At 41.3% G+C, this 26,287-nt stretch overlaps 1 protein-coding gene across 1 annotated transcript; it reads left to right on the forward strand.

The window, feature by feature from the left end:
* The first annotated feature begins 8,783 nt into the window (after positions 1-8,783).
* MTCH2 (mitochondrial carrier 2) lies at positions 8,784-25,233 on the forward strand. Its single transcript, XM_058526950.1, has 13 exons — positions 8,784-8,923; positions 11,295-11,379; positions 11,534-11,640; positions 15,044-15,070; positions 15,267-15,329; positions 17,181-17,238; positions 17,494-17,545; positions 17,974-18,033; positions 19,431-19,524; positions 20,483-20,530; positions 21,846-21,913; positions 23,129-23,204; positions 25,023-25,233. Exons 1-13 carry the CDS (start codon positions 8,837-8,839, stop codon positions 25,107-25,109), a joined length of 912 nt encoding a protein of 303 aa, XP_058382933.1. The 5' UTR covers positions 8,784-8,836; the 3' UTR covers positions 25,110-25,233.
* The last annotated feature ends 1,054 nt before the right edge of the window (positions 25,234-26,287 follow it).

Genomic DNA, 26,287 nt, shown 5'->3' on the forward strand with positions numbered 1-26,287 from the left:
TCCCTTGTCAGATGTATGTTTTGCAAATATTCTCTCCCAGCTGGTGGGTTGTCTGTTCATCTTGATTCTGGTTTCGTTTGTCTTGTAGAAGCTCTTTAATCTGATAAAGTCCCACTTGTTTATTTTTTCTTTAGTTTCCCTAGTCTGGGTAGGCATGTCATCTGAAAAGATTCCTTTATGACCAACGTCAAATAGTGTGTTGCCTATATTTTCTTCTATGAGTTTTATAGTTTCAGGTCTCACCTTTAGGTCTTTGATCCATTTTGAGTTAATTTTTGTGAATGGCGATAGCAGATGGTCCACTTTCATTCTTTTGCATGTGGCTGTCCAGTTTTCCCAACACCATTTATTGAAGAGACTTTCCTTTCTCCATTGTATGTTCTTAGTACCTTTGTCAAAAATTAGCTGTCCGTATACGTGTAGTTTTATTTCTGGGTTTTCAATTCTGTTCCATAGATCTGTGTGTCTGTTTTTATACCAATACCATGCTGTTGTGATTACTATTGCTTTGTAGTATGTTTTGAAGTCAGGGATTGTGATGCCTCCTGCTTTGTTCTTTTTTCTTAGGATTGCTTTAGCTATTCGGGGTTTTTGTTTCCCCTTGTGAATTTTAGTATTCTTTTTTCTTTTTTTTTTTTTAAAGATTTATTTATTTATTTATTTTCCCCCAAAGCCCCAGTAGATAGTTGTATGTCATAGCTGCACATCCTTCTAGTTGCTGCACGTGGGACATGGCCTCAGCATGGCCGGAGAAGTGGTGCGTCAGTGCACGCCCGGGATCCAAACCTGGGCCGCCAGTAGCGGAGCTCGCACACTTAACCGCTAAGCCACAGGGCCGGCCCCAGTATTCTTTTTTCTATTTCTGTGAAGAATGTCATTGGGATTCTGATTGGGATTGCATTGAATCTGTAGATTGCTTTAGGTAATATAGACATTTTACCTCTGTTTATTCTTCCAATCCACGTGCATGGGATATCTTTCCATTTCTTTATGTCATCATCGATTTCTTTCAATAATGTCTTGTAGTTCTCATTGTATAGGTCATTCACCTCCTTGGTAAGATTTATTCCTAGGTATTTTATTCTTCTTGATGCAATTGTAAATAGTATTATCTTTTTGAGCTCTCTTTCTGTTAGTTCATTATTAGCATAGAGAAATGCAACTGATTTTTGTAGATTGATTTTATACCCTGCAACTTTGCTGTAGTTGTTGATTATTTCTAATAGTTTTCCAACAGATTCTTTAGGGTTTTCTATATATAAAATCATGTCATCTGCAAATAGTGAGAGTTTCACTTCTTCGTTACCTATTTGGATTTCTTTTATTCCTTTTTCTTGCCTAATTGCTCTGGCCAAAACCTCCAGTACTATGTTGAACAGGAGTGGTGAGAGTGGGCAGCCCTGTCTCATTTCTTTTCTCAGAGGAATGGCTTTCAGTCTTTCTGCGTTGAGTATGATGTTGGCTGTGAGTTTGTCATAAATAGCGTTTATTATGTTGAGGTACTTTCCTTCTATTCCCATTTTGTTGAGAATTTTTATCATAAATGGATGTTGTATCTTGTCAAATGCCTTCTCTGTGTCTATTGAGATGACCATGTGGTTTTTATTCTTTGTTTTGTTGATGTGATGTATCACGTTGATTGATTTGCGGATGTTGAACCATCCCTGCGTCCCTGGTATAAATCCCACTTGATCATGGTGTATGATCTTTTTAATGTATTGCTGTATTCGGTTTGCCAATATTTTGTTGAGGATTTTTGCATCTATGTTCATCAGCGACATTGGCCTGTCATTTTCTTTCTTTGTATTGTCTTTGTCTGGCTTTGGTATCAGAGTGATGTTGGCCTCGTAGAATGATTTAGGAAGTGTTCCATCTTCCTCTACAAAATGCCTATTCTTAAACAAGAAAATCTGGGGCCAGCCCCGTGGCTTAGCGGTTAAGTGCGCACACTCCGCTACTGGCAGCCCGGGTTCGGATCCCGGGCACGCACCAACGCACCACTTCTCTGGCCATGCTGAGGCCGCGTCCTACATACAGCAACTAGAAGGATGTGCAACTATGACATACAACTATCTACTGGGGTTTTGGGGGGGAAAAAAAGGAGGAGGATTGGCAATAGATGTTAGCTCAGAGCGGGTCTTCCTCACAAAAAAAAAAAAAAAAAACAAGAAAATCTTTTATATAACAGGCAAGCTTGGCCACCTTTGTAATCTCTCAAGTATAATAAGCCCAAGTAGTAGATGGGCTGCAGAAGCATTTTCTCTCTTTGCTGCGAGAGGATTTCTAAGTGCCACTTACTCTCTGCTGCTATGTGGTCTCTGTCTTTCTGAGCTGGGAGTATGGGCTCCCATCTTGTCAGGTTGATCTGCCTAACTCTCTTCTTTCTAGTTTTTCTATCTTCCACATTAAAACTTTTGTTATCTGCCAGCTTCAAGAGCTTTCATTTGCTCTCACTGAAATTGTCCAACAGTATACTGATCATTTGGGGGAAAAAAAGCAATGGAAGAATTAAAATGGTGGCTGATCTAATCAAGGGAAAAAAAGAAGAAATAAATGCACGAAATAAGCTATGATTAATGGGAAATAACCACAGATTCAGCATATATAAAAAAGAATCATAAGAGGCTAGTTTGCTTAGCTCTGTGTAATTGAATTTGAAAATCTGGATGAAATAAATAATTTTCTAGACAACATAAGTTATCAAAAGAGATGGACAATTGAAACAAATTGCTTTAAAAGAAATAGGGACTAGTGTCAAAAAAGCCAAAAGAGCACCAAACCCAGACAGTTTCACAGTTATTCTACCAAAACTTTGAGAGATCATTGCAATGCTATTCAAGTTGTTCTAGAGGATTAAAAAAGGAATAATAGCTTCTTTTTTTAAAAAAAATCAATATTGTACAACATTCATACCAAATGACAGGGCCAGCACGTGAAAAGAAAATTATAGACCAGTTTCACTTGCGAGTATCAATTCAAAAATCCCAAATAAAATATTATCAAATCAAATCTAAGAGAATTTAAAGGAATAACACACCTTAGACTAGGCCAGGATTTCTCATCAGCTGTACTATGAATGCCTCCAGGGGGCCAAATGTCTCCCTGCTATGCCAAATGTCCCCCGGGGGGCAAAATCATCCCCTGTTGAGAACCACAGGTCTAGGCCAACCATTGGGTCAAGGGGTGGCAGGTGGCCCACTTCCATCCAATGATTCATGAGAAGTCTGCTGGGGGAGGCATCTGGGAAAAGTTTTCTTTCTCCAAAAAGAGAGCGATAGAAAAAGAGCCCCTCTCTCTTCTTTCTCTGACTGTGTTATTGGTGGATGTGAAGCCCAGAGCTGCAACAGCCATCTTGTTACCAGCCTAAAGATGAAGGGCAGAGAGATGGGAAAATCCAAGTCTTTGATAACACCCTTGAGTTACAGATTCATCCAATTCAGAAGACTGTATGAACTCAGGTCTTCCTGTAATGCAAAATAAAGATGTGCTGTATTACTTAGGCCAGTCCGAATCAGGATTTGTGTTACCTGAGGCAGAAAGTACAATGTCAAGGCCTGGAGAGTCCTGAAGCCCAAAGAAAAGAGAGTAAGGGACAGAGAGAAGGAGAGAGTGCAAGATCAAAGCTGAGGGAGAGGATGGCTCCTGTCTGGGGAGGGAGGAGGAGGGCTGGAAAGCAGGCACGTAGATGAGGGTGGTGGCAGGAAGGAAGCAAGATGGCATCTTGGCTGTCCAGTTCATCCCTGTCACAAGCCCAGGACTTGTCTTCTGCTGAAGCCACGGAGACACAGGGATCTTCACCTGCATGGCACACTTGAGCTCCTTAGCCTCTCTCGTCTATCAGATGGGGAAACTCAAACCTGGAGAGGGTCATGAACCCAAGGTCATAAAGCAAATAAGAGCAGCACTTCTGGGTTTCTGACTCACAGCCAAGTGGCCTTCCCATTTCTACTGTCTGTTCCCTGTTTAAAAAGCTATAGGGGGGCCGGCCCGGTGGTGCAAGCGGTCAAGTGCGCGCGTTCCGCTGTGGCGGCCCCGGGTTCGCTGGTTCGGATCCCGGGCGTGCACCGACGCACTGCTTGTCAAACCATGCAGTGGCGGCATCCCCTATAAAGTGGAGGAGGATGGGCATAGATGTTAGCCCAGGGCCGGTCTTCCTCAGCAAAAAGAGGAGGATTGGCAGATGTTAGCTCAGGGCCGATCTTCCTCACACACACAAAAAATAATAAAAATAAAAAAAATAAAAAGCTATAGGGCTTCCTATGGCCTCACAATCAAAACTTCCAGGACCTTCCTCCCTCACCTATCCTACCTCGATTCCAACCCTCCCTGCTACACAGATTTCCATGATTTCCTACACAGAAATCATGCTCCTGGCCTCCTCGAGCACTGCCCCTCCGGTTTTCCCCAGCCAGGATTCAGCAACAGATGAAGGCTCTCAAAAACTATTCGTTTAATGAGAGAGTGAAGGAATGAATGAATGAATTTGCTCTGCTTCAAACCTTAGTTCAGTTTCTATTTCCTTTAAGAAGCCTGCTCAGATCTAAATCTGCTCTCACAGATTTCTCCATTCTTTGCTTTCCTTATGCATTTATGATAAAGTCAGTCCTCAACAGTTTCATCGATCTTAGCTTTCTGTCTCTAACTGGATTGTACCTTCTTCAGGACTCATGTGATATGAAATTCAGTTCCCAACACTGTGTTGGGAGTTGTATTTCTAGTTGTAAGACCACAACCTACTAGCCGTGTGACTTGGTAGAGTGGCTAACCTCTCTGAAGTTGTCTTCCCATCTTTGAAAACAGAGTCGATCCCTTGCCATCTCTCTTCAAAAGGTTGTGAAGACAATCAAATGAGATAATCACGTATGTGAAGCAGCACTGGAAATTGTAACTTGTTCTTTGTTTTTTTTTTTGCAGGGAAGGATTCGCCCTGAGCTAACATCTGTTGCCAATCTTCCTCTTTTTCTTTTTCTTTTTTCTCCCCAAAGCCCCAGTACATGGTTGTATATCCTAGTTGTAAGTCCTTCTAGTTCTTCAGTGTGAGCCACTACCACGGCATGGCTACTGACAGACAGATGGTGTGGTTCCGCGACCAGGAACTGAACCCAGGCCACTGAAGCAGAGCGCACAGAACTTTAACTCATAGGCCATCAGGGTTGGCTCATAACCTGTTCTAAAGATATGACGTGGTGGTATTAAAGTAGGTTCAATAACTGTGTTGACTGATTACAGGAGCAAAGAGCAACACTTGTTGAAAACCTACCAATGTCCAGGCCTAAGTTAACTCTCATAGCACCATCGTAGTAAGAAATACAATACTATTTTTGCCTGCCCAGTGGTCATTTGCCTTTCTTTTGATATCAGCACCCCAACTTTCCTTTGGGGGAAATTGTGCCACTTTCAATCATGTACTTTGGTGGGCCCCCCACTAGAATGCAAGCTCCATCGAGCTCCAAGGGAGGGCATGTGGCCTCTGCCTCAGCCAAGCTGCATATCCCATCCCTCTAATCACAGTGAGTAGTTCAGGAGCATGTATGCAAACCAATCCAGACCCCAGGATGTTTGTTGGGCCTTTTGGGTTGAGAGTAGCTCCTTTGTCTGGTCTTGGGACTGTGACAATATAAGGTGGGAGGTGCAGGAGACGTCCCTGAGGGGTGATCGTATCTGAGAATAAAATCAATAAAGAAGAAAGCAGAACTGAGAGACAAAGAGAGGCCCAGTCTAAGTAATGTCCTTTAAAATCCTGGATGCAGCCATGCCTGAAGCCTATCCAATTACATGAGTCAATAAATTCCCTTCCTCCCCTAACCCCCACCCCAAACCAGTTTGGGTGGGATTTTATGTCACTTGCACACAGAAAGTCCTAATTAAGACAACAGATGAGTATTTCAGTTGAGACCAAGGCAGTTTAAAAAAGAATATATATGAGGGAGTACTGTGAGAGATATAATCTCATCTATAGTTAACTGAGGAATATGAAGGAACTCAGAGGAACAATGAGCAGCCTAGACCTGGAAGGAAAAGTGACACTCATCCACTCCCTAGTAAATTCCAGGTTTCCACTGGAATCATTATTTCAAAAAATACTTATTGAGTACCTACTATGTGCCTGGCACCGTTCTAGGCACTGAGAACACAGCAGTGAACAAAAAGAGACAAAGTCTCTGTTGTCTTGGACCTCACATTCTAGTATGTTGGGGGAGTGGAGAGAAATTTAAAAAAATTAATTGTATGATACTTTGGAAGGCGATAAAGGCTAGGGAGAAAAACAAAGTGAGGAGGGGGGAGAGGGAATGCCACGTGGCTTTTGAGATTTCTCACAATGAGCCAGTGAAGGAAGGTTTATTCACCCCAACTTCAGCACAAAGAGGTTGAACGATTTGCCCAAGGTCATTGTCAACTAGCAAGTGGTAGAATTAGAATTGGAAAATGGGAAAAAAGTTACAGGACCTTTGATCTCTCTCACGGGTCAGACTGCCTCCCAGCCCAGGAGTCTTGTAACTGGCAAATCCACTCATCTTCCTCTGGGCTTCATTATTATTATTGGCCTCTTGGCAGCTTTTGACATTACTATCCTTCCTTTTCCAAACCTTTCTCTTGACTTCAGCGACACTATGCTGTTCTAGTTGTTTCCCTTCCCAATTAGTTCTGCCCCTTTTGATTTTTCTTATTCCTCTCACCACTTGAATATGGGTCACCAAATACAACCCATCTTATGGTCACCACATTAAAGTATATCAGGGAACACCATTCATTCAGATCATAGTCTTTGTAAACGGCACCCTTTGGAGTTGTGCAGTATACACCTTGGGCAGCTGTATATAGCAGCCCTAGACCTTTTGCACTTCTCTTATCTCTGCTACTGACTTCAGTTCCCTCTCTGCGGATTATTCTCCAAAACTTCATGAGCAGCTTTTACCCTGCACCATTGGAGGATACAGTGGAGCAACCCTCATCCCCCAACCACCCACCCCTGCAAGAGGCTCTGTACCTCTCAGCGCCCATAGGCATCAGTGGGGCAGAGGCAGTGGACATTGTTGGCACCACCAATGCACAAATCCATGAGTAAAGAGTCCCCTTGCTAAATGGTCTCTATGGTTAGACACCAGACATTGTCTGGTTAGACACTGCTGTTAGACTTCAATTGTATTGCTGTCTAAAATATTTCTGGCTTTAGTTAGAATCAACTTGTAGGGGCTGGCCTGGTGGCACAAGCCTTTAAGTGCGTGCGCTCCGCTGCAGCAGCCCAGGGTTCGCTGGTTCGGATCCCAGGCGCGCACCGACGCACTGCTTGGCAAGCCATGCTGTGGCGGCGTCCCATATAAAGTGGAGGAAGATGGGCATGGATGTTAGCCCAGGGCCGGTCTTCCTCAGCAAAAAGAGGAGGATTGGCAGATGTTAGCTCAGGGCCGATCCTCCTCACCAAAAAAAACAGAATCAACTTGTAAGTTTCTTACAACTCTAAAAGCTACAATTCGATATTATATTTTTGTGTGCCAAGCTGGGTAGGCATATTATTTCATTCAATCTTCACAACCACCGTGTGAAGTAGACACGACTATACTCATTTGTCTAAGGTTCAAAGCAGTCCTGGGATCAGCCCAAAGTCACCCAGTTAATAACTGATAGAGCTGGAATTTGGACCAGGTCCACTGGACTTCAAAGTCCACACTCCTTCCAGCTCTGTAAACTACCTCCCGATATCACCTAGCACTGAGTGCAGGACAATATTAATTAAAATGAACATTTGTATTTCAATACACAGTTAAAAAAAATCTTATTCTATGCACAATAATAACCCTGAGAGGTAGGTAGTAGTGTTACACTTAGATTTAGACACAAAAGCTGAAAATAGAAAATAAAATGACTTCTGAATCATTTGGAGAGCCACGATCCAAATGCAAGTCTTCTCTCTGTACTTCAGTCTCTGCGCCACGTCCTGCCACACTAAGTGTTGTTTGATATAGAACACGTAAGCTGGGGGCTGAGGGGCAAGGACGATGCCTTTGTCTTTTTGCCTCTAATAGCCTGCAGCCTGGTGGGCACTGCTGTAATTGTTCATTCACGCAATAAATATTATTGAGCATCTAGTATGTGCCAGGCACTGAATACACAGCGAACGAAGGCTGTCCTGGTTCCTGAACTCACGGGGATCACATTCTAGCGGAGGAGATAAAAAGATAAATAAATTTCAGACAACACTAAGTGTTACAGGACGATGTGGTAGGAAATAGGGGGAGGTAAATTTAGACAGAGGTCAGAGAAGGCATTTCTGAGAAGCTAACATTAATTAAATGAATGAATGCATGAATAGTAACCCGCTGATGCACTATTTGATATCAGACTTCCCTAGTTTTTATTAGCCATTAGATTGCTTATGGTTCTGACGCTGAATACCCTTTGCACCTTTATTGCTGATGCCCAAAGGGCAAGTGCAGAGGCAAAGCGTAACGAAGAACCTTTTTCAATTCTTTTTCTTCCTCTGACCTTGCCTTTGCGGTCACGGTCACACCCCCCATTGTCACGCCCATTCTCCTTCCGGGCGCTTCCGAGCTGCGCAAGCGCAGGAGAAACCGCCGTGCCTGAGGCAGGGCGCGATCCCTACAAAGCGCATGCGCCCCTGGCCCGTAAGCCCCGCCCCGCCCCCTGCGCCGGCTCGCGAGCGCCTGCCGTTTCTCGGGGCGGGGCGGTGGGCGGGGACGGGGCGGGGAGGCGCGCGCCGGTGCGTGCGTGCGCGCGCGCCGCGGGCGGGCCAGTGAGCCGGCGGCCTTGGCACGTGATCCCGGACCGGCTCTGTGGCTTGGTGCTTCCATCTGTCTGTCCGTCCGCGGGTGCCATCATGGCGGACGCGGCCAGTCAGGTGCTCCTGGGCTCCGGTCTCACCATCCTGTCCCAGCCGCTCATGTACGTGAAGGTGCTCATCCAGGTATGAGTCGTCGCCGTTCGCTTCCCCGCCCGGCGCCCTGTTCGCTCGCCGCTGCCCGGGGCGCCTGGGGATCGGCTCCAGCCTTCCCGGGCCTTCGGTCTCCCGAGATGCTGCTCCTCTGCTGCCCCGTCCTCCCCCGCAGGGACGGCTTCCACCGCCCCCGGCCCTTCCCGAGCTCTCGCCTCCTCTCCGGGCGGCGAGGCCCGCTCCTTTCCCTAGCCAGCTGCCGCCCTGCCCTGCCCTGCCCGGTGGCTCCTCTGAACTTTGTTTTTTCTTCCCTGAGGTAGATCCTGGCCGGTCGCCACCGAGGGCTTCCCCACCCGCCCCTGAAATTAGCGTTCATCTCTCTTCCCCCGCCGCAAACGCAAGACATGAAATCTGGTGAAGACAAATTTGAAATTAGAGGGGAGCCAACATTTTATTAGCTTTTTTTTTTCTTCTCTTTTTTGCTACTGTTACAGCTGCTGTTCTGTTCCGAGATTTTAGCGCTAGATACCCAGATAAACACAAGGAGCTCATTCAGAAGTGATAATGAAGTGGTCGCTGAGTCAGATTTCTGGGGATCCACTGAGCGCTCTCCAGCAGCAGCTCCTGACAGTGAAAATCACATCTGTCTGAGCTGGGAACCAGTTCAGCTGAAAGAGTTTTAGCGAGTGGAAGCATATATGTTAGTTTCTCTTCTACTGTGACATAATTCTTAAGTGGTATTTTATATTCACAGGCGAGTAGGCCGGGTTTTAGCAGATGATAGACTATTAGATAGTATTTTCTGTTGCCTTGCTAAATTTCCCCGTGATGGACAGGTCATTCATTTTTTAAACCTTTGTTGAGAGTTGACATAATTGCATCATGCCTTGTGGCCAAGGAAGGGAGCAGTTTTTAGAATCCCTGTCCTCACCATCTAACTTTCTGTCAAACATATGCAAGACACTAGGGAGGGCCCCGTGTCTTATTCTTGAGTTGATGCTAATCCAAATTATGTGTTGCTGAGTTGACTGGTGTAGATTCAGATTCTACGTGTAAAAGCCTTCTTATAAAATGAGTTATTTGAACCAAGAACACAGACTTTGATTGAAACGTACTATGATGTCTAAAACAGAACTGGCACATGAGTAGCTAGATAGTGTCCGAGATGGCAGCATTTTGCAGTAAATGAGCCCATTACTCAGTACTTCTCCAGGAGGCAGGCTCTCCTAGTGTCATTCAGAGCTCTTGCCTCAAAAACTTGGATATCCTTAATCCTGATTATACAACATCTTATGTTGCCAAGTGTCTCAGGGGTTTTGGTGAAATTCCCAAATACTCAGTTTTAAAAATATTTGCATGCTAACACTTCACATGCACGGAGCTCAGTCAGGAGTTATTTCATTGAGCAGGTTAATAATCAGAGCAAGAGAGAGTCAAAACCACGTCTTACAGCATTCATTCTCTCAAGTATCCCTTTAGCACTAAAAATCCTAAATATATTGTAGAAATAAAATGATGATCGTTAACTGTAAAATGGCCTTCATTAGATTGTTAATGACTGTCTTCTCATTTAACATGGACTTCACTTGTAATTATTTCTCAAGTGAATTATCCAGCTGTATCTGCATTTGTCCCTTTGAGTGTTTTGTCTTGCTAACCAAACATGAAGTTGGTGCTGGCTGAGTCTTCACATTTTGTCCAAATATAAAAAATGCACTAGATTTTCTTTAGAAAATATTTTTGAACCTCCTCAGTAAATGGTAGCTTTCCTAACACAAAAGTTCCCTTATTTTATTTTCAGTTAGCTATTAGTCTATCTCAACTATGTGGTATACTTTGTAGAATTCAAACCAAACGGAAACTTGGAGTTTATTGAAACCAGTCTTATCAATTGACAGAATAAAAAACTGACAAGGATGATACTTCGTCGTTGCCTTGGAAAACAAACACCACATTTTATATTTTTATTTTTATTTTATTTTATTTTTTTTGTGAGGAAGATCAGCCCTGAGCTAACATCCATGCCAATCCTCCTCTTTCTGCTGAGGAAGACTGGCCCTGAGCTAATATCTATTGCCAATCCTCCTCCTCCTTTTTTTTCTCCCCCCAAAGCCCCAGTGGATAGTTGTATGTCATAGTTGCACATCCTTCTAGTTGCTGCATGTGGGACGCGGCCTCAGCATGGCTGGAGAAGCAGTGCGTCGGTGTGCGCCTGGGATCCGAACCCGGGCCTCTGGTAGCAGAGCGCACGCACTTAACTGCTAAGCCACAGGGCCGGCCCCAAACACCACATTTTAACTTGTGTTAAAAATTATAACCCTAATTTGTTCTTTATTCAAGACCTTGCAACCAAGGCAATCATGGGAATATTGCTTAGTATTGATATATTCTCTTGTTTTTAAAGGTGGGATATGAGCCTCTTCCTCCAACAATAGGACGAAATATTTTTGGGCGGCAAGTATGTCAGCTTCCTGGTCTCTTTAGTTATGGTAAGTTGTCTTTGATTTATTTGGAAGTAGACGACATTGAAGACTGTGATAGGCAGGAGTTACCGAAAGAAGTTATGTAGAAAGCGTGTTTCCTTGAAATTCTGTGTAACCATTTCTTTCAACTGGAATTTAAATCTCTGACTTGTGTTCGTAGCCCAGCACATCGCGAGCATCGATGGGAAGCGTGGGTTGTTCACAGGCTTAACTCCGAGACTGTGTTCCGGAGTCCTTGGAACTGTGGTCCATGGTAAAGTTTTACAGGTGAGAAGAAAATCAATCAATCTTCCCATAGATTTAGATTACCTTTTACGCGCAGTTTGTTCTACTGATGAAGAGCAATTTCGAAGATATATTTATAACCATGGCCTTTCTTCCTCTTGAAAAACATTAACTTGAAATACCCATTCTTAATGCTTTCCTGGGAAGCAAGGGGAATTTGTATAAAATGAAGTAATCGATTTTGATCTACACAACCTTCTTCCTCTGAGCCAGTTGTTCTGAGCAGAAGTTAAATACACTTATTTGATCTCCTGTTGCTCATTTCATTTCTTTGAAGGAGGAAGGAAGCTAGTTAAAACATACATATTTCTTTAGTTATTTTCCTCTTGTTTCTAGTGTTATTTCTAGTAAAATCTTTTCTGTTACAAACTTATTTTTTTAAAAAACTTAACAAGATAAACATAAAAGTCGGGACAGTGGTTATTTGTGGGGAGAGAAAAGGGGACCATGCGTGGGGTTCTGGGGTAATGGAAATGATTTTCTTTGACCTGGATCATGGCTGTTTGCCTTTTAATCATTTATTACATTGTACATTTGTATTTTGTGTACTGGTTCTGTACATGTGTTATATTGTATAAATTTAAAAGTGTTTTTTTAAAAAAACCTCACCAGAGTATACATGACCTGCAGGGTAATGGTTACTTTTGGGAAGAGGGGAAGAGATGAGGGGTGGAACTTTAGCTGTATGTGTGGAATTTTATTCTAAGAAGGCAAGAGATCTTAAGCAAAAGGGCAAAGTGTTAACATTTATTTAACCTTGTTGTTAGATACATAGGTGAATTATTTTCTTAATTTTTCTGTGCGTTTGAGATGTTTCGTAAAATGTTTTTAAAAACATCGTTACAGGGGCCGGCCCCGTGGCTTGGCGGTTAAGTGCACGCGCTCTGCTACTGGCAGCCTGGGTTTGGATCCCGGGCGCGCACCGACGCACCGCTTCTCCGGCCATGCTGAGGCCGTGTCCCACATACAGCAACTAGAAGGACGTGCAACTATGACATACAACTATCTACTGGGGCTTTGGGGGGAAAAAAAAAAAGGGAGGAGGATTGGCAATAGATGTTAGCTTAGAGCCTGTCTTCCTCAGCAAAAAGAGGAGGATTAGCATGGATGTTAGCTCAGGGCTGATCTTCTTCACAAAAAAAAAATAAATAAATAAGAAAGAGCTGGTCTTAATGTGGTCTGTAGTTCAGTAGTAAAAATAAAGTTTCTAAGCATTTATTTCACTCTAAAAAAAAAAAAACCAAACATCATTACATTTCGTTCTTAGTGATCTTTTTGTTTTGCCAGCTTCTTTGAACTTCATATAGTAAAGCTTATAATTTTGATTGTACTTATTTCTCTGTTGCACCAATTACAATGTAGGTCACACAGCATTGCCCTTTGCTATACTTATAAAGGTGTTATGAATGCAAATTCTGTACCATTTGGAACAGTCCATGAGAAGGTTGTTCAGCATGAGTATGGTTGAGAATATGAAACTCACGGGTTTTCTAGTTCATTATTCTGTCTCCTACTGGCATCAAGGGTATGTTAGTGCTGTAACTCAAAAAATGTACCAGGGTATGCTAACCAAATCCATATAATATTTTCAACCTGTGTAATATATCAGGTGTGCTTATTTAAATAGTATTTGGAACAACCCTCCATGTACTTTTTTAGCCTTCAACGTTGCCCCTAATTCTAAAGTTTTATCATCTGATGAGCAAATCATGATTTTGTTAAACAATTTCATGATCTAATTGGTTTTAAATTCTCTTCAGCCTTCGTTGATTTGAACTGGAGAGGTTTTCCAGACAGTTTGTCGCCTGGAAGCTGTTTCACCCTTCGGTCATTTTGTTGTTCTTTACACTTACTCTTTTTTATTTATTTATTTATTTATTTTTTCCCCCAAAGCCCCAGTGGATAGTTGTATGTCATAGCTGCACATCCTTCTAGTTGCTGTATGTGGGACGCGGCCTCAACATGGCCAGAGAAGCGGTGCGTCGGTGCGTGCCCAGGATCCGAACCTGGGCCGTTACACTTACTCTTGTTGTCACGCCTGGGGACTGAATTTAGAAGCACCGCTTTGCGTGGTCCGTGGTCAGTGATGGAGGCTTAATGGGCTGATGTTTTTGGTGGATTGATTCTACTCTTTCGTTTCCAGCCACACGCTACTCTGGGCTCAGAGAAAGTGTTGCTGTTTCCTAAGTGAGATTTACATATATGAAGGCACTTGTCATCTAGTCAAACAGCTTTATGTTTAGACTTAGAGCAAAAGTGAAATTACCGCTTAAGACCAAGTCCCTTTATGTAAAGAAAAAGTAAGACAAGTTTGAGGTAACCAGACACCCTAACTGTGTGTTTCACATGTAGCCAATGAACTATAACAGAGGATTGGTACTATACTTAGTATCAAAATCAGCTTATACAGTCAAGAAAGACAAATTCAGGGTGGATGAAACTGTTAACCTTTATAAGAAAGAGTTCTATATATCTGAACAAGAATTAAATGGAAATCTGTTCAGAATAATTTAGAAGAGGCAGGTAGAAAATTTTACCAATGGAATAAAAAGCAAAGTCTAGAAATGACTGAGAATTTTTAAAGATGCCTGAAACTGTTAGAATTAATTCTAGCCAGAGACCTGGAATTTGACCAAAAAACATCATTTTGCTTAATCTTGATGTTTGTTCTCTTGCCTCTGATTTTTTGAATTTTTTTGAAACATAATTCTTTTACAAAAGAAAATATTATCTGTTTTTTTAATCTGGTGTGACTAGGAGCTCAGTTGTCTGTTTCTTTTATTTCACCCAGCCCATCTTCTGTTTCTGAAATATCCCACAAATATATTTCCTCTTCTGAGCTCTGGCGGCATTCATGTTCTCTTCTCTAGAAGAGAAAAAAATCCTCTCTCTTGCTTGTTTTAGAAACAGTCAGATACAAAAGGAAAAGTGAGGCGATTTCAGCTATTCAGACTCAGCACCAATTCTCTGTTCTTTTGTACAGTGAAGACAGAGTCTTGCCCTAATTTGGTATTGGTCCGGCTTTTGCCATAGCCTTAGTCCTTGGCTATATTTTTACCAACTTATTTTCTGTTAAATGTATATGTTCAGCAAATAATGTTCTTGGATTTTTGTTTTGTTTTCCTTTTTCTTCTTTCAGATAAGAGTTTTCATGTGCATTTGCTTGTTCCTCCAGCTGAGCAATATGTTAAACTCAGCAACAAGATCATCTTAGAGACGTATTTCCAGTTAATTAGACATAGAAGTTACTTGAAGATTTGCAGCAAAAAAAAAAAAAAAAGCAACTATTTTACTTTCTACCAGTAGTGTTTTCATTTTACGTCCTCTCTCAATGACACTATGATAGCCCTAATCATCCTTTCTTTTCTTTTCTCTTCCTTTTTAGCATTACCAGGAGTGTGACAAAGTTGAGGTATGTTGGAGCCGATTTGTATGCACGGGCCCTTTCCCTTGCGAGTTGTTATTGCTCTTCGGTCCTCTTGAGGAGCAGGGACAAGCAGTCTGTTTCCCTTTCATCTCAGTGTGTGTTGCATACAGGGTGGCAACCAGTTTGAACAGTTCTGTTTAAAACCATCAAGATACCTGTCTTCTTTCGCTTTGATTTCCAGGAGTCAGGACCTGGAAATGTACAGAAAGAAGCATCATCTTCCTTTGACCGAGTTATCAAGGAGGTAAGAGATGAATTATGTCCTACGCTATTTCCCTAAATCAGAGTGTATGCAGTTGGGGAATCAGGCCTGTATGTTCAGTGTCTGTTCCAAATGAAATTAAACCTTCAATTTAATTTGGGCTTTATTACATGTATAATACAAAAAAGGGAGGAAAAAAGCATTGCTTGCTGTTTGGAATAGGTGCATTTCAAGGAAACTAATTTTGCCGACTCATTTCATCTTTAAAATTGAAGTGGTTTCTACTGAAAGTCTTCTAATAGAGTTGAAAACCTCTAGCGCAAAAGTGTTAGAACAGTGGCCAGGCCCTTTGTGTGTTGGCTATTAAATATCCAGAAATGCTTTCACAACATTATTGTGACTTTGGAATGTTCCTGATCACCCACTTCCCCCTCCTATCTTCTGCCATTGGAGTTTATTTCTTGCCTGACTTAATATTTATGGCTTTCAGAACTCCTCTTTTATTTCTTAGTCTGTACATTGTCTAATTGTCTTTGGTGAGATCACAGTTTTCCAGTGCATGTTGCCTTCTAACATATATATTCCAAAACAAACCTTACTGTAGATGTGGATGTCAGATGAATCAACTTTGCTTTTTTAAATTTTCATGAAGTGAGTTTATTTAAAAGTAAATAGGGCCGGCCCCGTGGCTTGGTGGTTAAGTGCGCGCGCTCCGATGCTGGTGGCCCGGGTTCGGATCCCGGGCGCGCACCGAGGCACCACTTCTCCGTCCATCCTGAGGCCGAGTCCCACATACAGCAACTAGAAGGATGTGCAGCTATGACATACAACTATCTACTGGGGCTTTGGGGGGAAAAAATAAATAAATAAAATCTTAAAAAAAAAAAAAAGTAAATATACATGTATTAATATGCATTTGTGTTTTCTTAACCTTACCTAGCCATCCTGTCCCACAAGATCTTCTCAGAACTACCATTGGAGTAGGGGTGAGGGATGTCTTAACTAAGTGACTGAAGATAATGTTCAAATGCAAAAATGAATGACAGACCTGCTACATTTACAATCTCCCTCCAAGTATTGTAATTTAATTTTCTTTACTACCTCTTTTTTTTTTGATGAGGGAGATTGGCCATGAGCTAATGTCCATTGCCAATCTTCCTCTTTTTGCTGAGGAAGATTGGCCCTGAGCTAATATCTGTGTCTGTCTTCCTCTATTTTATATATGGGAGACTGCCACAGCATGGCTTGATGAGTGGTGTGTAGGTCCGCGCCCAATATCTGAACCTGCAAACCACAGGCCACTGAAGCAAAGCATGGATACTTAACCACTACAACACCGTGCTGGCCCCTTTTTACTAACTCTTACAGAGTCCTGGACAAGAAAGATAAACTAGGATAAATATAGCAGCTGTAAGATACTGTAGAATTATAGAGTTGTGGTTGAAAAACAAATCAGAGATGTTCTGTTCTCCCTGAGATGTAGGCACAGATTAAATAGAGCCTGACATTTGTCTAGCATAGATATCAGAGACTCTGAAATCACACACAATGAGAGAGCAACTTAATAATCTAAATACAAGGCCTCAAAGTTTTATTCCCGCTTGGTTACTGTTTGCTGGTGACCCTCCTTGTTTCTTTGCTTTTGTTTTTCTTATCTGTAAAATTGAGAAGATAACAGAAGTCTGCTTTGCAGAGAGATTCTGAGAAGTAACTATAACAGAGCCTTGAAATCCTTAAGTGAAAGGTATGATGGAATGACAGTGTATTCAAGCTACTCTTCCCGACTCCAGGAGAGGAGAGCTGTGTCAATCACTTTCTTAATCTACAATATCCAGCCAGGATATTTGAGTGTCGTTTATTTAGATTTCAGAAGTGTGTGTTGATTGTTTCTAGACAACTCGAGAGATGATGGCTCGGTCTGCTGCTACCCTCATCACACATCCCTTCCATGGTACGTTTGCAGTTGATAACTGAAGTCTGATTTCTTATCTCTCTTTTATAACATGATCTCTCCTGACGGCTTAGATAGGTTGACATGGGAGTTCACTAAAGTGCCTTGGTGCATGTTTTTGTTTGCTTGCTTGTTTTGGCTTTTATCCAGTTTATCCAGATAGCAAAGTGTCTTTAGGTGGAAAAACTTTTTTTTTCAGGGCTATCAAAATTTATCTCGACATAGTTTTAAAAATCTTTTCTCTGTGTTCTGCAGTAATCACTCTGAGGTCGATGGTACAATTCATTGGCAGAGAATCCAAGTATTGGTAAGTCTTCTTGTTTTCAAATATTCAGGGATATCTGTTGAAGCCAAAGTATTAGGAAATTAGTTCTTGACATTTTAATGATGCCTTAGAATTTACAGAACAAATTCATATATCTCACATCATTTGATCTGTACAAAAACCAGTGAAATAGAAGCAAATGGCCCGGGCAGGTTTAGGAGCTTAGCCAGGATCTCAGAGTAAGTTGCAGGGACACTGAAGCCCAAATTCACCCTGCCTCCATGTGACCACACCCTTAGATAGTGATATCTCCACTTCTATCTCCAGATTCAACTGTCTTTGCAGAATGAGGGTGGTAGAAAAGGGGTGGGGAGGGTGTAAATTTGACCTTGTCAAGTGATAATTAAACATTTTTTTAGTAGCTCCAGAATAATCTTAATATATTTTACCTTTCTTGCTTCTGTACCTAGTGGACTTTATGACTCCATAGTAACCATCTACCGGGAAGAGGGCATCCTAGGATTTTTTGCGTAAGTAAATTGTTGATTTGTGTGTGTGATTTTTGTGTGAGTGGAAAGCTTTAATGAAAAGAAGGGCGTGACTCTTTCTTTAATCCCTGGGGAAAATGATTCGCTGTGTTTACTTCTTGTTAAGCTCTCTGTAGGCCCCTCTGACTTAAATTCTCTTGTAAAGAGTCACGCTTTTGCTTCTAGACATCTAAAACGTTTGAAATGAGGGTTTTGTTTGTTTTTTAACAAATAAATTCATTCTAAGTTTCTATCCTTATAGTAAGTTCCCAATTATATACAGTTGATAAAATGAGGAAAATTAATTTTTGAAAGTGGAAAAATCACCCAACATATATCTTCCTTATCCTGAGAGAATACGTTTTTTTTTTTTTTTTTATAATTTTATTTATTTATTTTATTTTCCCCCAAAGCCCCAGTAGATAGTTGTATGTCACAGCTGCACATCCTTCTAGTTGCTGTATGTGGGACGCGACCTCAACATGGCCGGAGAAGCGGTGCGTCGGTGCGCGCCCGGGATCCGAACCCGGGCCGCCAGCAGCGGAGCTCATGCACTCAACCACTAAGCCCCAGTGCCGGCCCCTGAGAGAATACGTTTTTGCAAGGCTGTATTCGTTCCCTTAAATTTACTTGGGAAGAACTTAGATTACTACCCTCATTCTTCTATTAACAACAAAAACTGCATTATTAACTAAATGCTCCTTATTAATTTCAGAGTGTTTCCACGTAATTGATTTTATTTGAGTACCATAAATACTCTGGGAGATAAGCAGGATAGCTATTATTATTCTCATTTTAGAGATTTTTAAAAAATTGATGCTCCGGGAAGTTCATTTGCTGCCAGCCATGTAGGTGATATGTGATGGAAGTGGCATTTGAACCTTGGTCTTCAGTTGGTGGGGTAATGTTGGTCCCCTAGTCCATGCTGCCTCACCTACGTCACCCAGGCCCTGCAAACATGTTTTTGATGTCTCTCACCTATATCTATGTTTGGGCCATTCTCATTTTGTAATTTTTCTCATCTTTTGCCCTCCCAAATTTGAATATCAAATAGTTAAGCAAAAACCACATTTAAGTGTCTTCTCTGAAATAGGCAAAGTTTTGGCCTCCCTGCTTATAGTTCTTAATATTAAGGTGAGCCATTGGTTGTAGCTTGGAGGGGTATAGCTGACCTGCATTTCAAAAATGCAAATGAAAGTCATTAGAGAGTAGTTTCAAGTACAGTTATATTAACTAGAATGAACTAGTTACAAGGGCTAGATTCTGGTATTCCATATCTTTTCAGTTCTCTGGAATGTGTTGAAATCTCTAATTCTTTGAGAAGTGTTTGTATTGAGTGGATTATCTTTTTACTGATCACATTTCTTGGTTCTTCTTATTTTTATTGTTTCTTCATGCAGGGGTCTTATTCCTCGCCTCCTAGGGGACATCATTTCTTTGTGGCTGTGTAACTCACTGGCCTACCTCGTCAATACCTATGCACTGGACAGTGGGGTAGGTTGTGACCTTGATGGGATGTGCTGGCGCTGACTTTATTGTATTCACCCAGCAGCTAGGTCAGCTTTAAAGGAAGATGGCACTTTGTTATGTGCCAGACTCGTCGTTATATAGTTAAACATTAACTAGTCACGTTTTCAAAGGCTGATGGGGTGACCTATACTGTGTACCGTAGAGAGATGCACCTTTAAAGTCCCTAGGCTATGGCAGAGCAAGCCCAAGAGGTCTAGCCCTGTCTCTGTGCTGCCGGGAGATCTCTTCTCTGTTGACACCCAACTTGAGAGGACACCATGATGCAGGACGGTTTTATGGTACATTCAGGGGGTTTCGTCTGTCCGAAGTGTTAAGGGGACTCCTGTATTGGGCTTTCTAGAAACCTCAGCCTGGGAGGTTTTGAGAATCAGCCTTTCCTAGAAGTAATGTTTTCCCTGCCTCAGCAGTCGTGGGCCTCTTTGTACATGGGCAGCTCCATAGCATGGTGGAGAACAGAACACACCAGGGGGCAGGACTGAATCCCTGTTGTAAGCTTCTTGAGTATAGAGGCTGATCTTCTCCAAAGCATCTGGCACATCTAGTGTATATAGAGGTAGTGACTTGTCCCTCAGATATATGGTATGTGTGATTTCCAGGGACTGTATTTCTAGGACGTGGGTAAAGGATACCAATCTCATTTTCTTTTGTTTTTGAAATCTTGAGGCTATTACATTTATTCCTAAGTCATCTTCGTCTAATATGAATTTGTCTGTTAATGTTGAATCAAGCTGATCGTTTTGACCACTGCCTTTTTGTGCTTGTAATCAGTATTTTATGTTTTCATCCTCAAAATTAATTTTCAGGCTGTCAAAGAAACTAATAATTTAGAGATAGAATATATTGATATGCTTGGGGACAGTTAGCTGTTAATATTAGCTTAATTTTCTTACTCATTCTAATAAAGGTTTTCTTCCTGTTTTAGGTTTCCACCATGAGTGAAATGAAGAGTTATTCCCAAGCGGTCACAGGAGTGAGTTTTTAATTTTTATTTATTTATTTATTTATTTATTTTTGTGAGGAAGATCAGCCCTGAGCTAACATCCATGCTAATCCTCCTATTTTTGCTGAGGAAGACCGGCTCTGAGCTAACACCTATTGCCAATCCTCCTCCTTTTTTTCCCCAAAGCCCCAGTAGATAGTTGTATGTCACAGTTGCACATCCTTCTAGTTGCTGTATGTGGGACGCGGCCTCAGCATGGCCGGAGAAGCAGTGCATCGGTGCGCACCCGGGCCGCCAGCAGTGGAGTGCTCGCACTTAACCGCTAAGCCACGGGGCTGGCCCAGGAATGAGTTTTTTAAAATCCTCTTAACCTTGTAGGAATAATGGTGTTTTGTTTTAAATTTGGCCTGTGTCATCATTGCTTTAAAGCAACCAGATGTGTCGCAGGAAGGTGTCTCCAATTTGTTAATGTTTGTCGGAGGTCAGAATAACCCGGAGTTCCTGCACCACAGTAACAGTCATAACAGGCCCACATGGTTTGGTGCGGTTCAGCTTTCAGAGGGGAGCATGTGGCATTTCTCCTCACAGCTCTGCCTTGATTCTCAGGCTTGCTTCTGGCTGCATCCTGCTGATCCTGTGCTGGAGAACTTCACCTCTTTGTCATTATGGAGTCTTCCAGTAGTTGACTTCTAAAGTAGTTTCCATTGTCTTTGGAAGGATGCTCGTGTTTTCTTATTTTCTTCAGGAGTGTTTTGAAATGCTTCATTGCATTTAGTTGTATTTACTTTTTCTCTTAAATAAGGCAGTTCAGTTTTATTTCAATGAGGACTCAATCATGGAATAAAAGAAGTCTTCTGGCGTTTTGTTAAAATGTTAGACGTAGTGGTATGTTCAGAAGAGGAAGCACCTCCAGGCTCAAAAATATGAGATTTAGGGGCCTGCCCAGTGGCACAGTGGTTAAGTGGGTGCGCTCTGCTGTGGTTGCCCAGGGTTCGCAGGTTCAGATCCCAGGCGCACACTGACGCACTGCTTGTCAAGCCGTGCTGTGGCGGTGTCCCATATAAAGTAGAGGAAAATGGGCACGGATGTTAGCCCAGGGCCGATCTTCTTCAGCAAAAAGGAGGAGGATTGGCATCGGATGTTAGCTCAGGGCTGATCTTCCTCACCAGGAAAAAAAAAAAAAAAGAAGAAAAGAAATTGAGTCTTTCCTGGGATACTGAGAAAGCAAAACCAATGTTGGAATATTTGACCACAATGGTAGTAGGCCTTTGAGAGAGAGTAAAGAAGAGAATAAAGAAGACTAGAAATGACCTAATAACTTAGCTGTCTTTTTACCATTTTACAGTTTTTTGCCAGTATGTTGACCTATCCCTTTGTGCTTGTCTCTAATCTTATGGCTGTCAACAACTGTGGGTAAGTGCCTTGCATTTCTTATCCTCATAGTTGGCTGCCTGTATGCCTGACAAGCAGAGCAGTCCTGAAATTTGAAGAATTAAAATACAGTTGATATTATTACTAGATTTCCTAATTTTTTTCTCTATATGCCCTAATGCACCAGCAGCATCAATTTATGTACCTAATATTCGTTTTTGAAATAGAGAAGGGTATAATTAATAGTTCTGAAGTACTTATAAATAATGTGCACTTGCCACTAGTATAGATCCTATCCTCAAAAGGGCAGGATATTTATGAAATTATTCTATTTTAAATCTTTATCCTTTTTTTATGGAAGTTATAAGAGGTTTGTCAGGTATTGACTGACAACCTATGCCTGTTTTTCCTGGGGGCTTCTTGGAGAAAATGAGTTTTAAAGAAAGAGATGTAGGAAATTTGGTCCATGGAAAATTTCTTAACCTTTCACTGTATTGGTTGGGAATGGTGGGTGGTATGGTGGATACCATCCATTTCCAACTTGTAGATGCCAAGTGACCTTACCAAGTTGGACGGAAGTTTTGCCTGTTAATTTAATTCAAAGTTCTGTTCCAATACAGTACCTGACACAATGTGCCATTAGGCATGTAATTGTTTTCAAACAAGATACTGAGTAGATAGCTGTGTGGAGTTTTAATCGGTTATCATATTCCATATCATGTTACATTCTGTTCGTTTTGTGTTTTGTAGTGCAGCTGCCACGGTTTAGCCTACAGCATACCTGAAGGATGAGTTAAATGTGTTATTATTACTCCTTACAGCTTTTTAGAGAGGAAGTGATTATGGGTTATATCTGAGTAAGGGCATATAGTCGTTACTGTTGATATCCGTTGTTATAATTAGGTTCTTTTGAACACCACTTAGTTTTTAAATCCCCTTTCCCTGCTCTTTAATCATATAATTGCTATGTTCTAGAATTTTATTTGTCCACAAATTAAAAACCTAGATGTTTTAGAAAATACGTAACTGATTGAAGTTTCTGTTTGTTTTTGGCTCAAAACCTAAATATAAGGGAGGGAAATCCTTTTTTGGATGTTTGATCTTTCCCTGCTCCAATATAATTTGTTTTATTAGAACTAAAATTGCCTCTCAGGGAACCTTCTAGTTAGGAGACTATTTGACAAAGATGTACTGAACTGCTGAGGGAATGTTTGGTAAATAGTAACTTGAATTAGGTAACCTTGTTTCCTGTTTCAGGCTTGCTGGTGGATCCCCTCCTTACTCCCCAATATATACTTCTTGGATAGATTGCTGGTGCATGCTACAAAAAGAGGTACTTTTCTCTCATTCTGTCTTCCTCTCTGTCTCACTCTCCCCCTCTTTCTTTCTCTCCCTCCCTCTCTGTCTCCCCCCACCCCCATATTTTATTTTGTTTTGTTTTTCTTTGTTTTCTTAAATAATGTCTCTGGAATCCCAGGTTAACTCTTGTAGCTTACTCTTTAGCTACTAATCAATGTATCCTTTACAATGTTCCATATGTCACTCTGCCATAGTAGTGAAGTGTGCTGCTTAGAAACCATCAAGAGGGGTAATGAAGAAGAATCCTGAGATGTGATCTAGAAGCCATGTGAGTGATCACATTCACATTACATGTAGGATCCAGATGCACAGTTATCCTTGTTGTTAAAATGATGGCCTTGATTTCAGATTTTTTTTTTCAATAACTCCTCAGAATCTCCTTATGTATTCAGGTGTTTTCCTACAGTATAGTATAGAGAAAACTAAGAAAGAAGTTGTTTATTGATGACGTTATTTGTCACAATGATGTTGATAGAGCTGGTCTCTTACTACTAGAGTCTTGTTTAGTGGATGATTTTGTCCAGACTCCAATTTATTGTTTGTTATTGCTCTGAGGTATATCATCTGCAACCAAAAATTCTTGATCGATATAGGCAAAGCTTTACTAGGAACCAAAATAATGGATGGGCTGTGTGCTGAATTTGACACAAGATCACTTAAAATGGCCATCAGTGTAAAGCTGTTTTTGAGTGGGAAGCACTTTTTAAAGGGTTGTAGAAGAAAGTGTATGAAGAAGCTCTTTGTTGCGTTGTATTATGGCCCTAGTGATCTATATGAGAAAGGCCTTTGTGCACAGAGCTCAGGCTTCCGCAGCCTCTACTCCAAATGAAAAGGCCTGAGTGCTCTGGTTGCTTTTGCCCAGCAAGCCCCTCTGCAGATCCAGGCTAGAACACTTAAATGATTTTGGTACAGACTTAACAACATCCTGGGTTTCATTCTGAGTTTTACACGCTATTGGACATCTCCCATTGTGGTCCTCATTTAAAAGGAAAGATGGCCCTTCTTTCCCTACTTTCTGACTAACCCCCTTCTATAGGAAGAAAGCAGATAGAAAATGCATTAGGGTATCAGACACCTTAGCTAGGGACCAGGTGGTCCTATAAGTGCTTAGACAATAGCAAATCTTGATTGGGCACTTACTGTATATCAGGGATCTTGCTAAGAGCTTTCCATGTATCGGCTCATGTAATCCTCCAAATAACCAGATGAAGATAGGTACCATTCTTCATTGTCCCACTTCACATGAAGACCCTGGGACTTGGAACAATTAAATAACGCCAACTACGGAACCCAGGGTCACACAGCATGTACTGGGAGAGCGGGATTTGTGTGCCGGCTTCTAACTTCAGAGTCTACTCAGTTAGGCTCCCAAGATTATTACTTTAATTGTTAAGATTTTTGTAAGTACTCCCTAGAGACCTGACCATTCCACTAAAAAATGAATATAAAAGGTAGCACTTATGGAATGTTAGGACTGTTCTCAGCACTTTATGTATATTGACTCATTTGATAACCCAGCTAGCAAGTGGCAGAGCCAGAATCCAAACTGGGCGTTCTGTCTAAAGAAGAAATTCTTGCCTTATCCATGGGCAAAATTGTAGTCAGGTCTGTAAGAGCTTAGCCTGAGGTAGAGAGTACAGATCAACACTCTGTAGTGATGGTCCCAGTTTTGTCCTGGTCATTTTAGTCTTGTCTCCTTGAAACATGCCCACTTGGATCTCTCTGCTGATTTGGACTGGCCGACCTTGTCTTCACGCTAGACTTTATTTGTATTTATTTTATTTTTTTCCAGGGAAATATGAGCCGAGGAAATAGCTTGTTTTTCCGGAAGGTCCCCTTTGGGAAGACTTATTGTTGTGACCTGAGAATGTTAATTTGAAGATGTGGGGCAGGGACAGTGACATTTCTGTAGTCCCAGATGCACAGAATTATGGGAGAGAATGTTGATTTCTATACAGTGTGGTGCGCTTTTTTAATAATCATTTAATCTTGGGAAAATGGAAGTGTTTGGTGTCTGCCTTATTTGTTCTTTTTTCCCATCACAACATAATTTACCACTGATGTTCCCCTTTGGTTATTCTAAAACGGGACATGTTTGCTCTGGACTCTTTATTTTTCTTAAACGGAAAAAAAAAAGTTGCATGTTCCTAAAGGTACAGGCAGGTTGTCACGTGATTTGAGTCTCAGTTTAAGTCTTTGTAAAATGAAGGGTACAGTCCCAAGAAGAAAGAGAAATAATTCTATAAAACTTAAGAAAATTAATAAGGCAAACTATATAGGAGGTTATGAATTACCTTTTCTTTAGTAGACGCTAAAATCTCAGCAGCATCCACTGGAATCTGCCTCACATTGTATGCTTCTAAGCACCTTTGATTGACCTTGTTTCTCATACTTCAAAAAAGAGCAATACATTGCTAAATTACCCTAGAAAATCTCTACAGAAGGCATCCACACCTTCAGTCTATTACTGCAAATTAATAAATTGTCGCCAACAACAAAAATAAAGAGAACTGTAGAGAATAAGCAAGATTTGGAAAGAAAGTATAATGGCTTTTTTTTTAATAAGAAAGTCTTGTTATAAAATATGAAAAGCAAATAGTGCAGCAGTAGCCCCCTTCTCTGAGAGCTAGGTCCTTGCCAGTCCCTAAATTACATCATTATGCAATTCCAATTGTATATAATCTTTTGTTCTTCAGTTTTTTTGTTTCGTTTCGTTTTTGTTGTTGCAGAAGGTGAGTAGTTTGTTTTTCCTTCCTAATGATACCCTTGGGAAGTGTATTTGTAACTTTATAGCCAGTGATGTGGACATAAGTGCACAGCATTCTTAGGATATCGACCACCTCGCATGTCATACTCTGTTAGGCATGTTAACAACATTTACTTTAGGAGGAAATAAAATTCAGCTCAAGCAGAAAGCTCCTATTTACTCAGGGCTTTTAAAAGCAGGTTAAAATGCTCTAAAGTGAGAAAGTGTATGGTTTCACTTATTTAAATTATCCACTGGGATGTTGCCAAATCAGTAAGCACTTAATTTGCTGCTTCTCAGACTTCGCCATC

This window comes from Diceros bicornis, chromosome 31 (assembly GCF_020826845.1).
Source record: "Diceros bicornis minor isolate mBicDic1 chromosome 31, mDicBic1.mat.cur, whole genome shotgun sequence".
NCBI classification, from domain to species: Eukaryota; Metazoa; Chordata; class Mammalia; order Perissodactyla; family Rhinocerotidae; genus Diceros; species Diceros bicornis.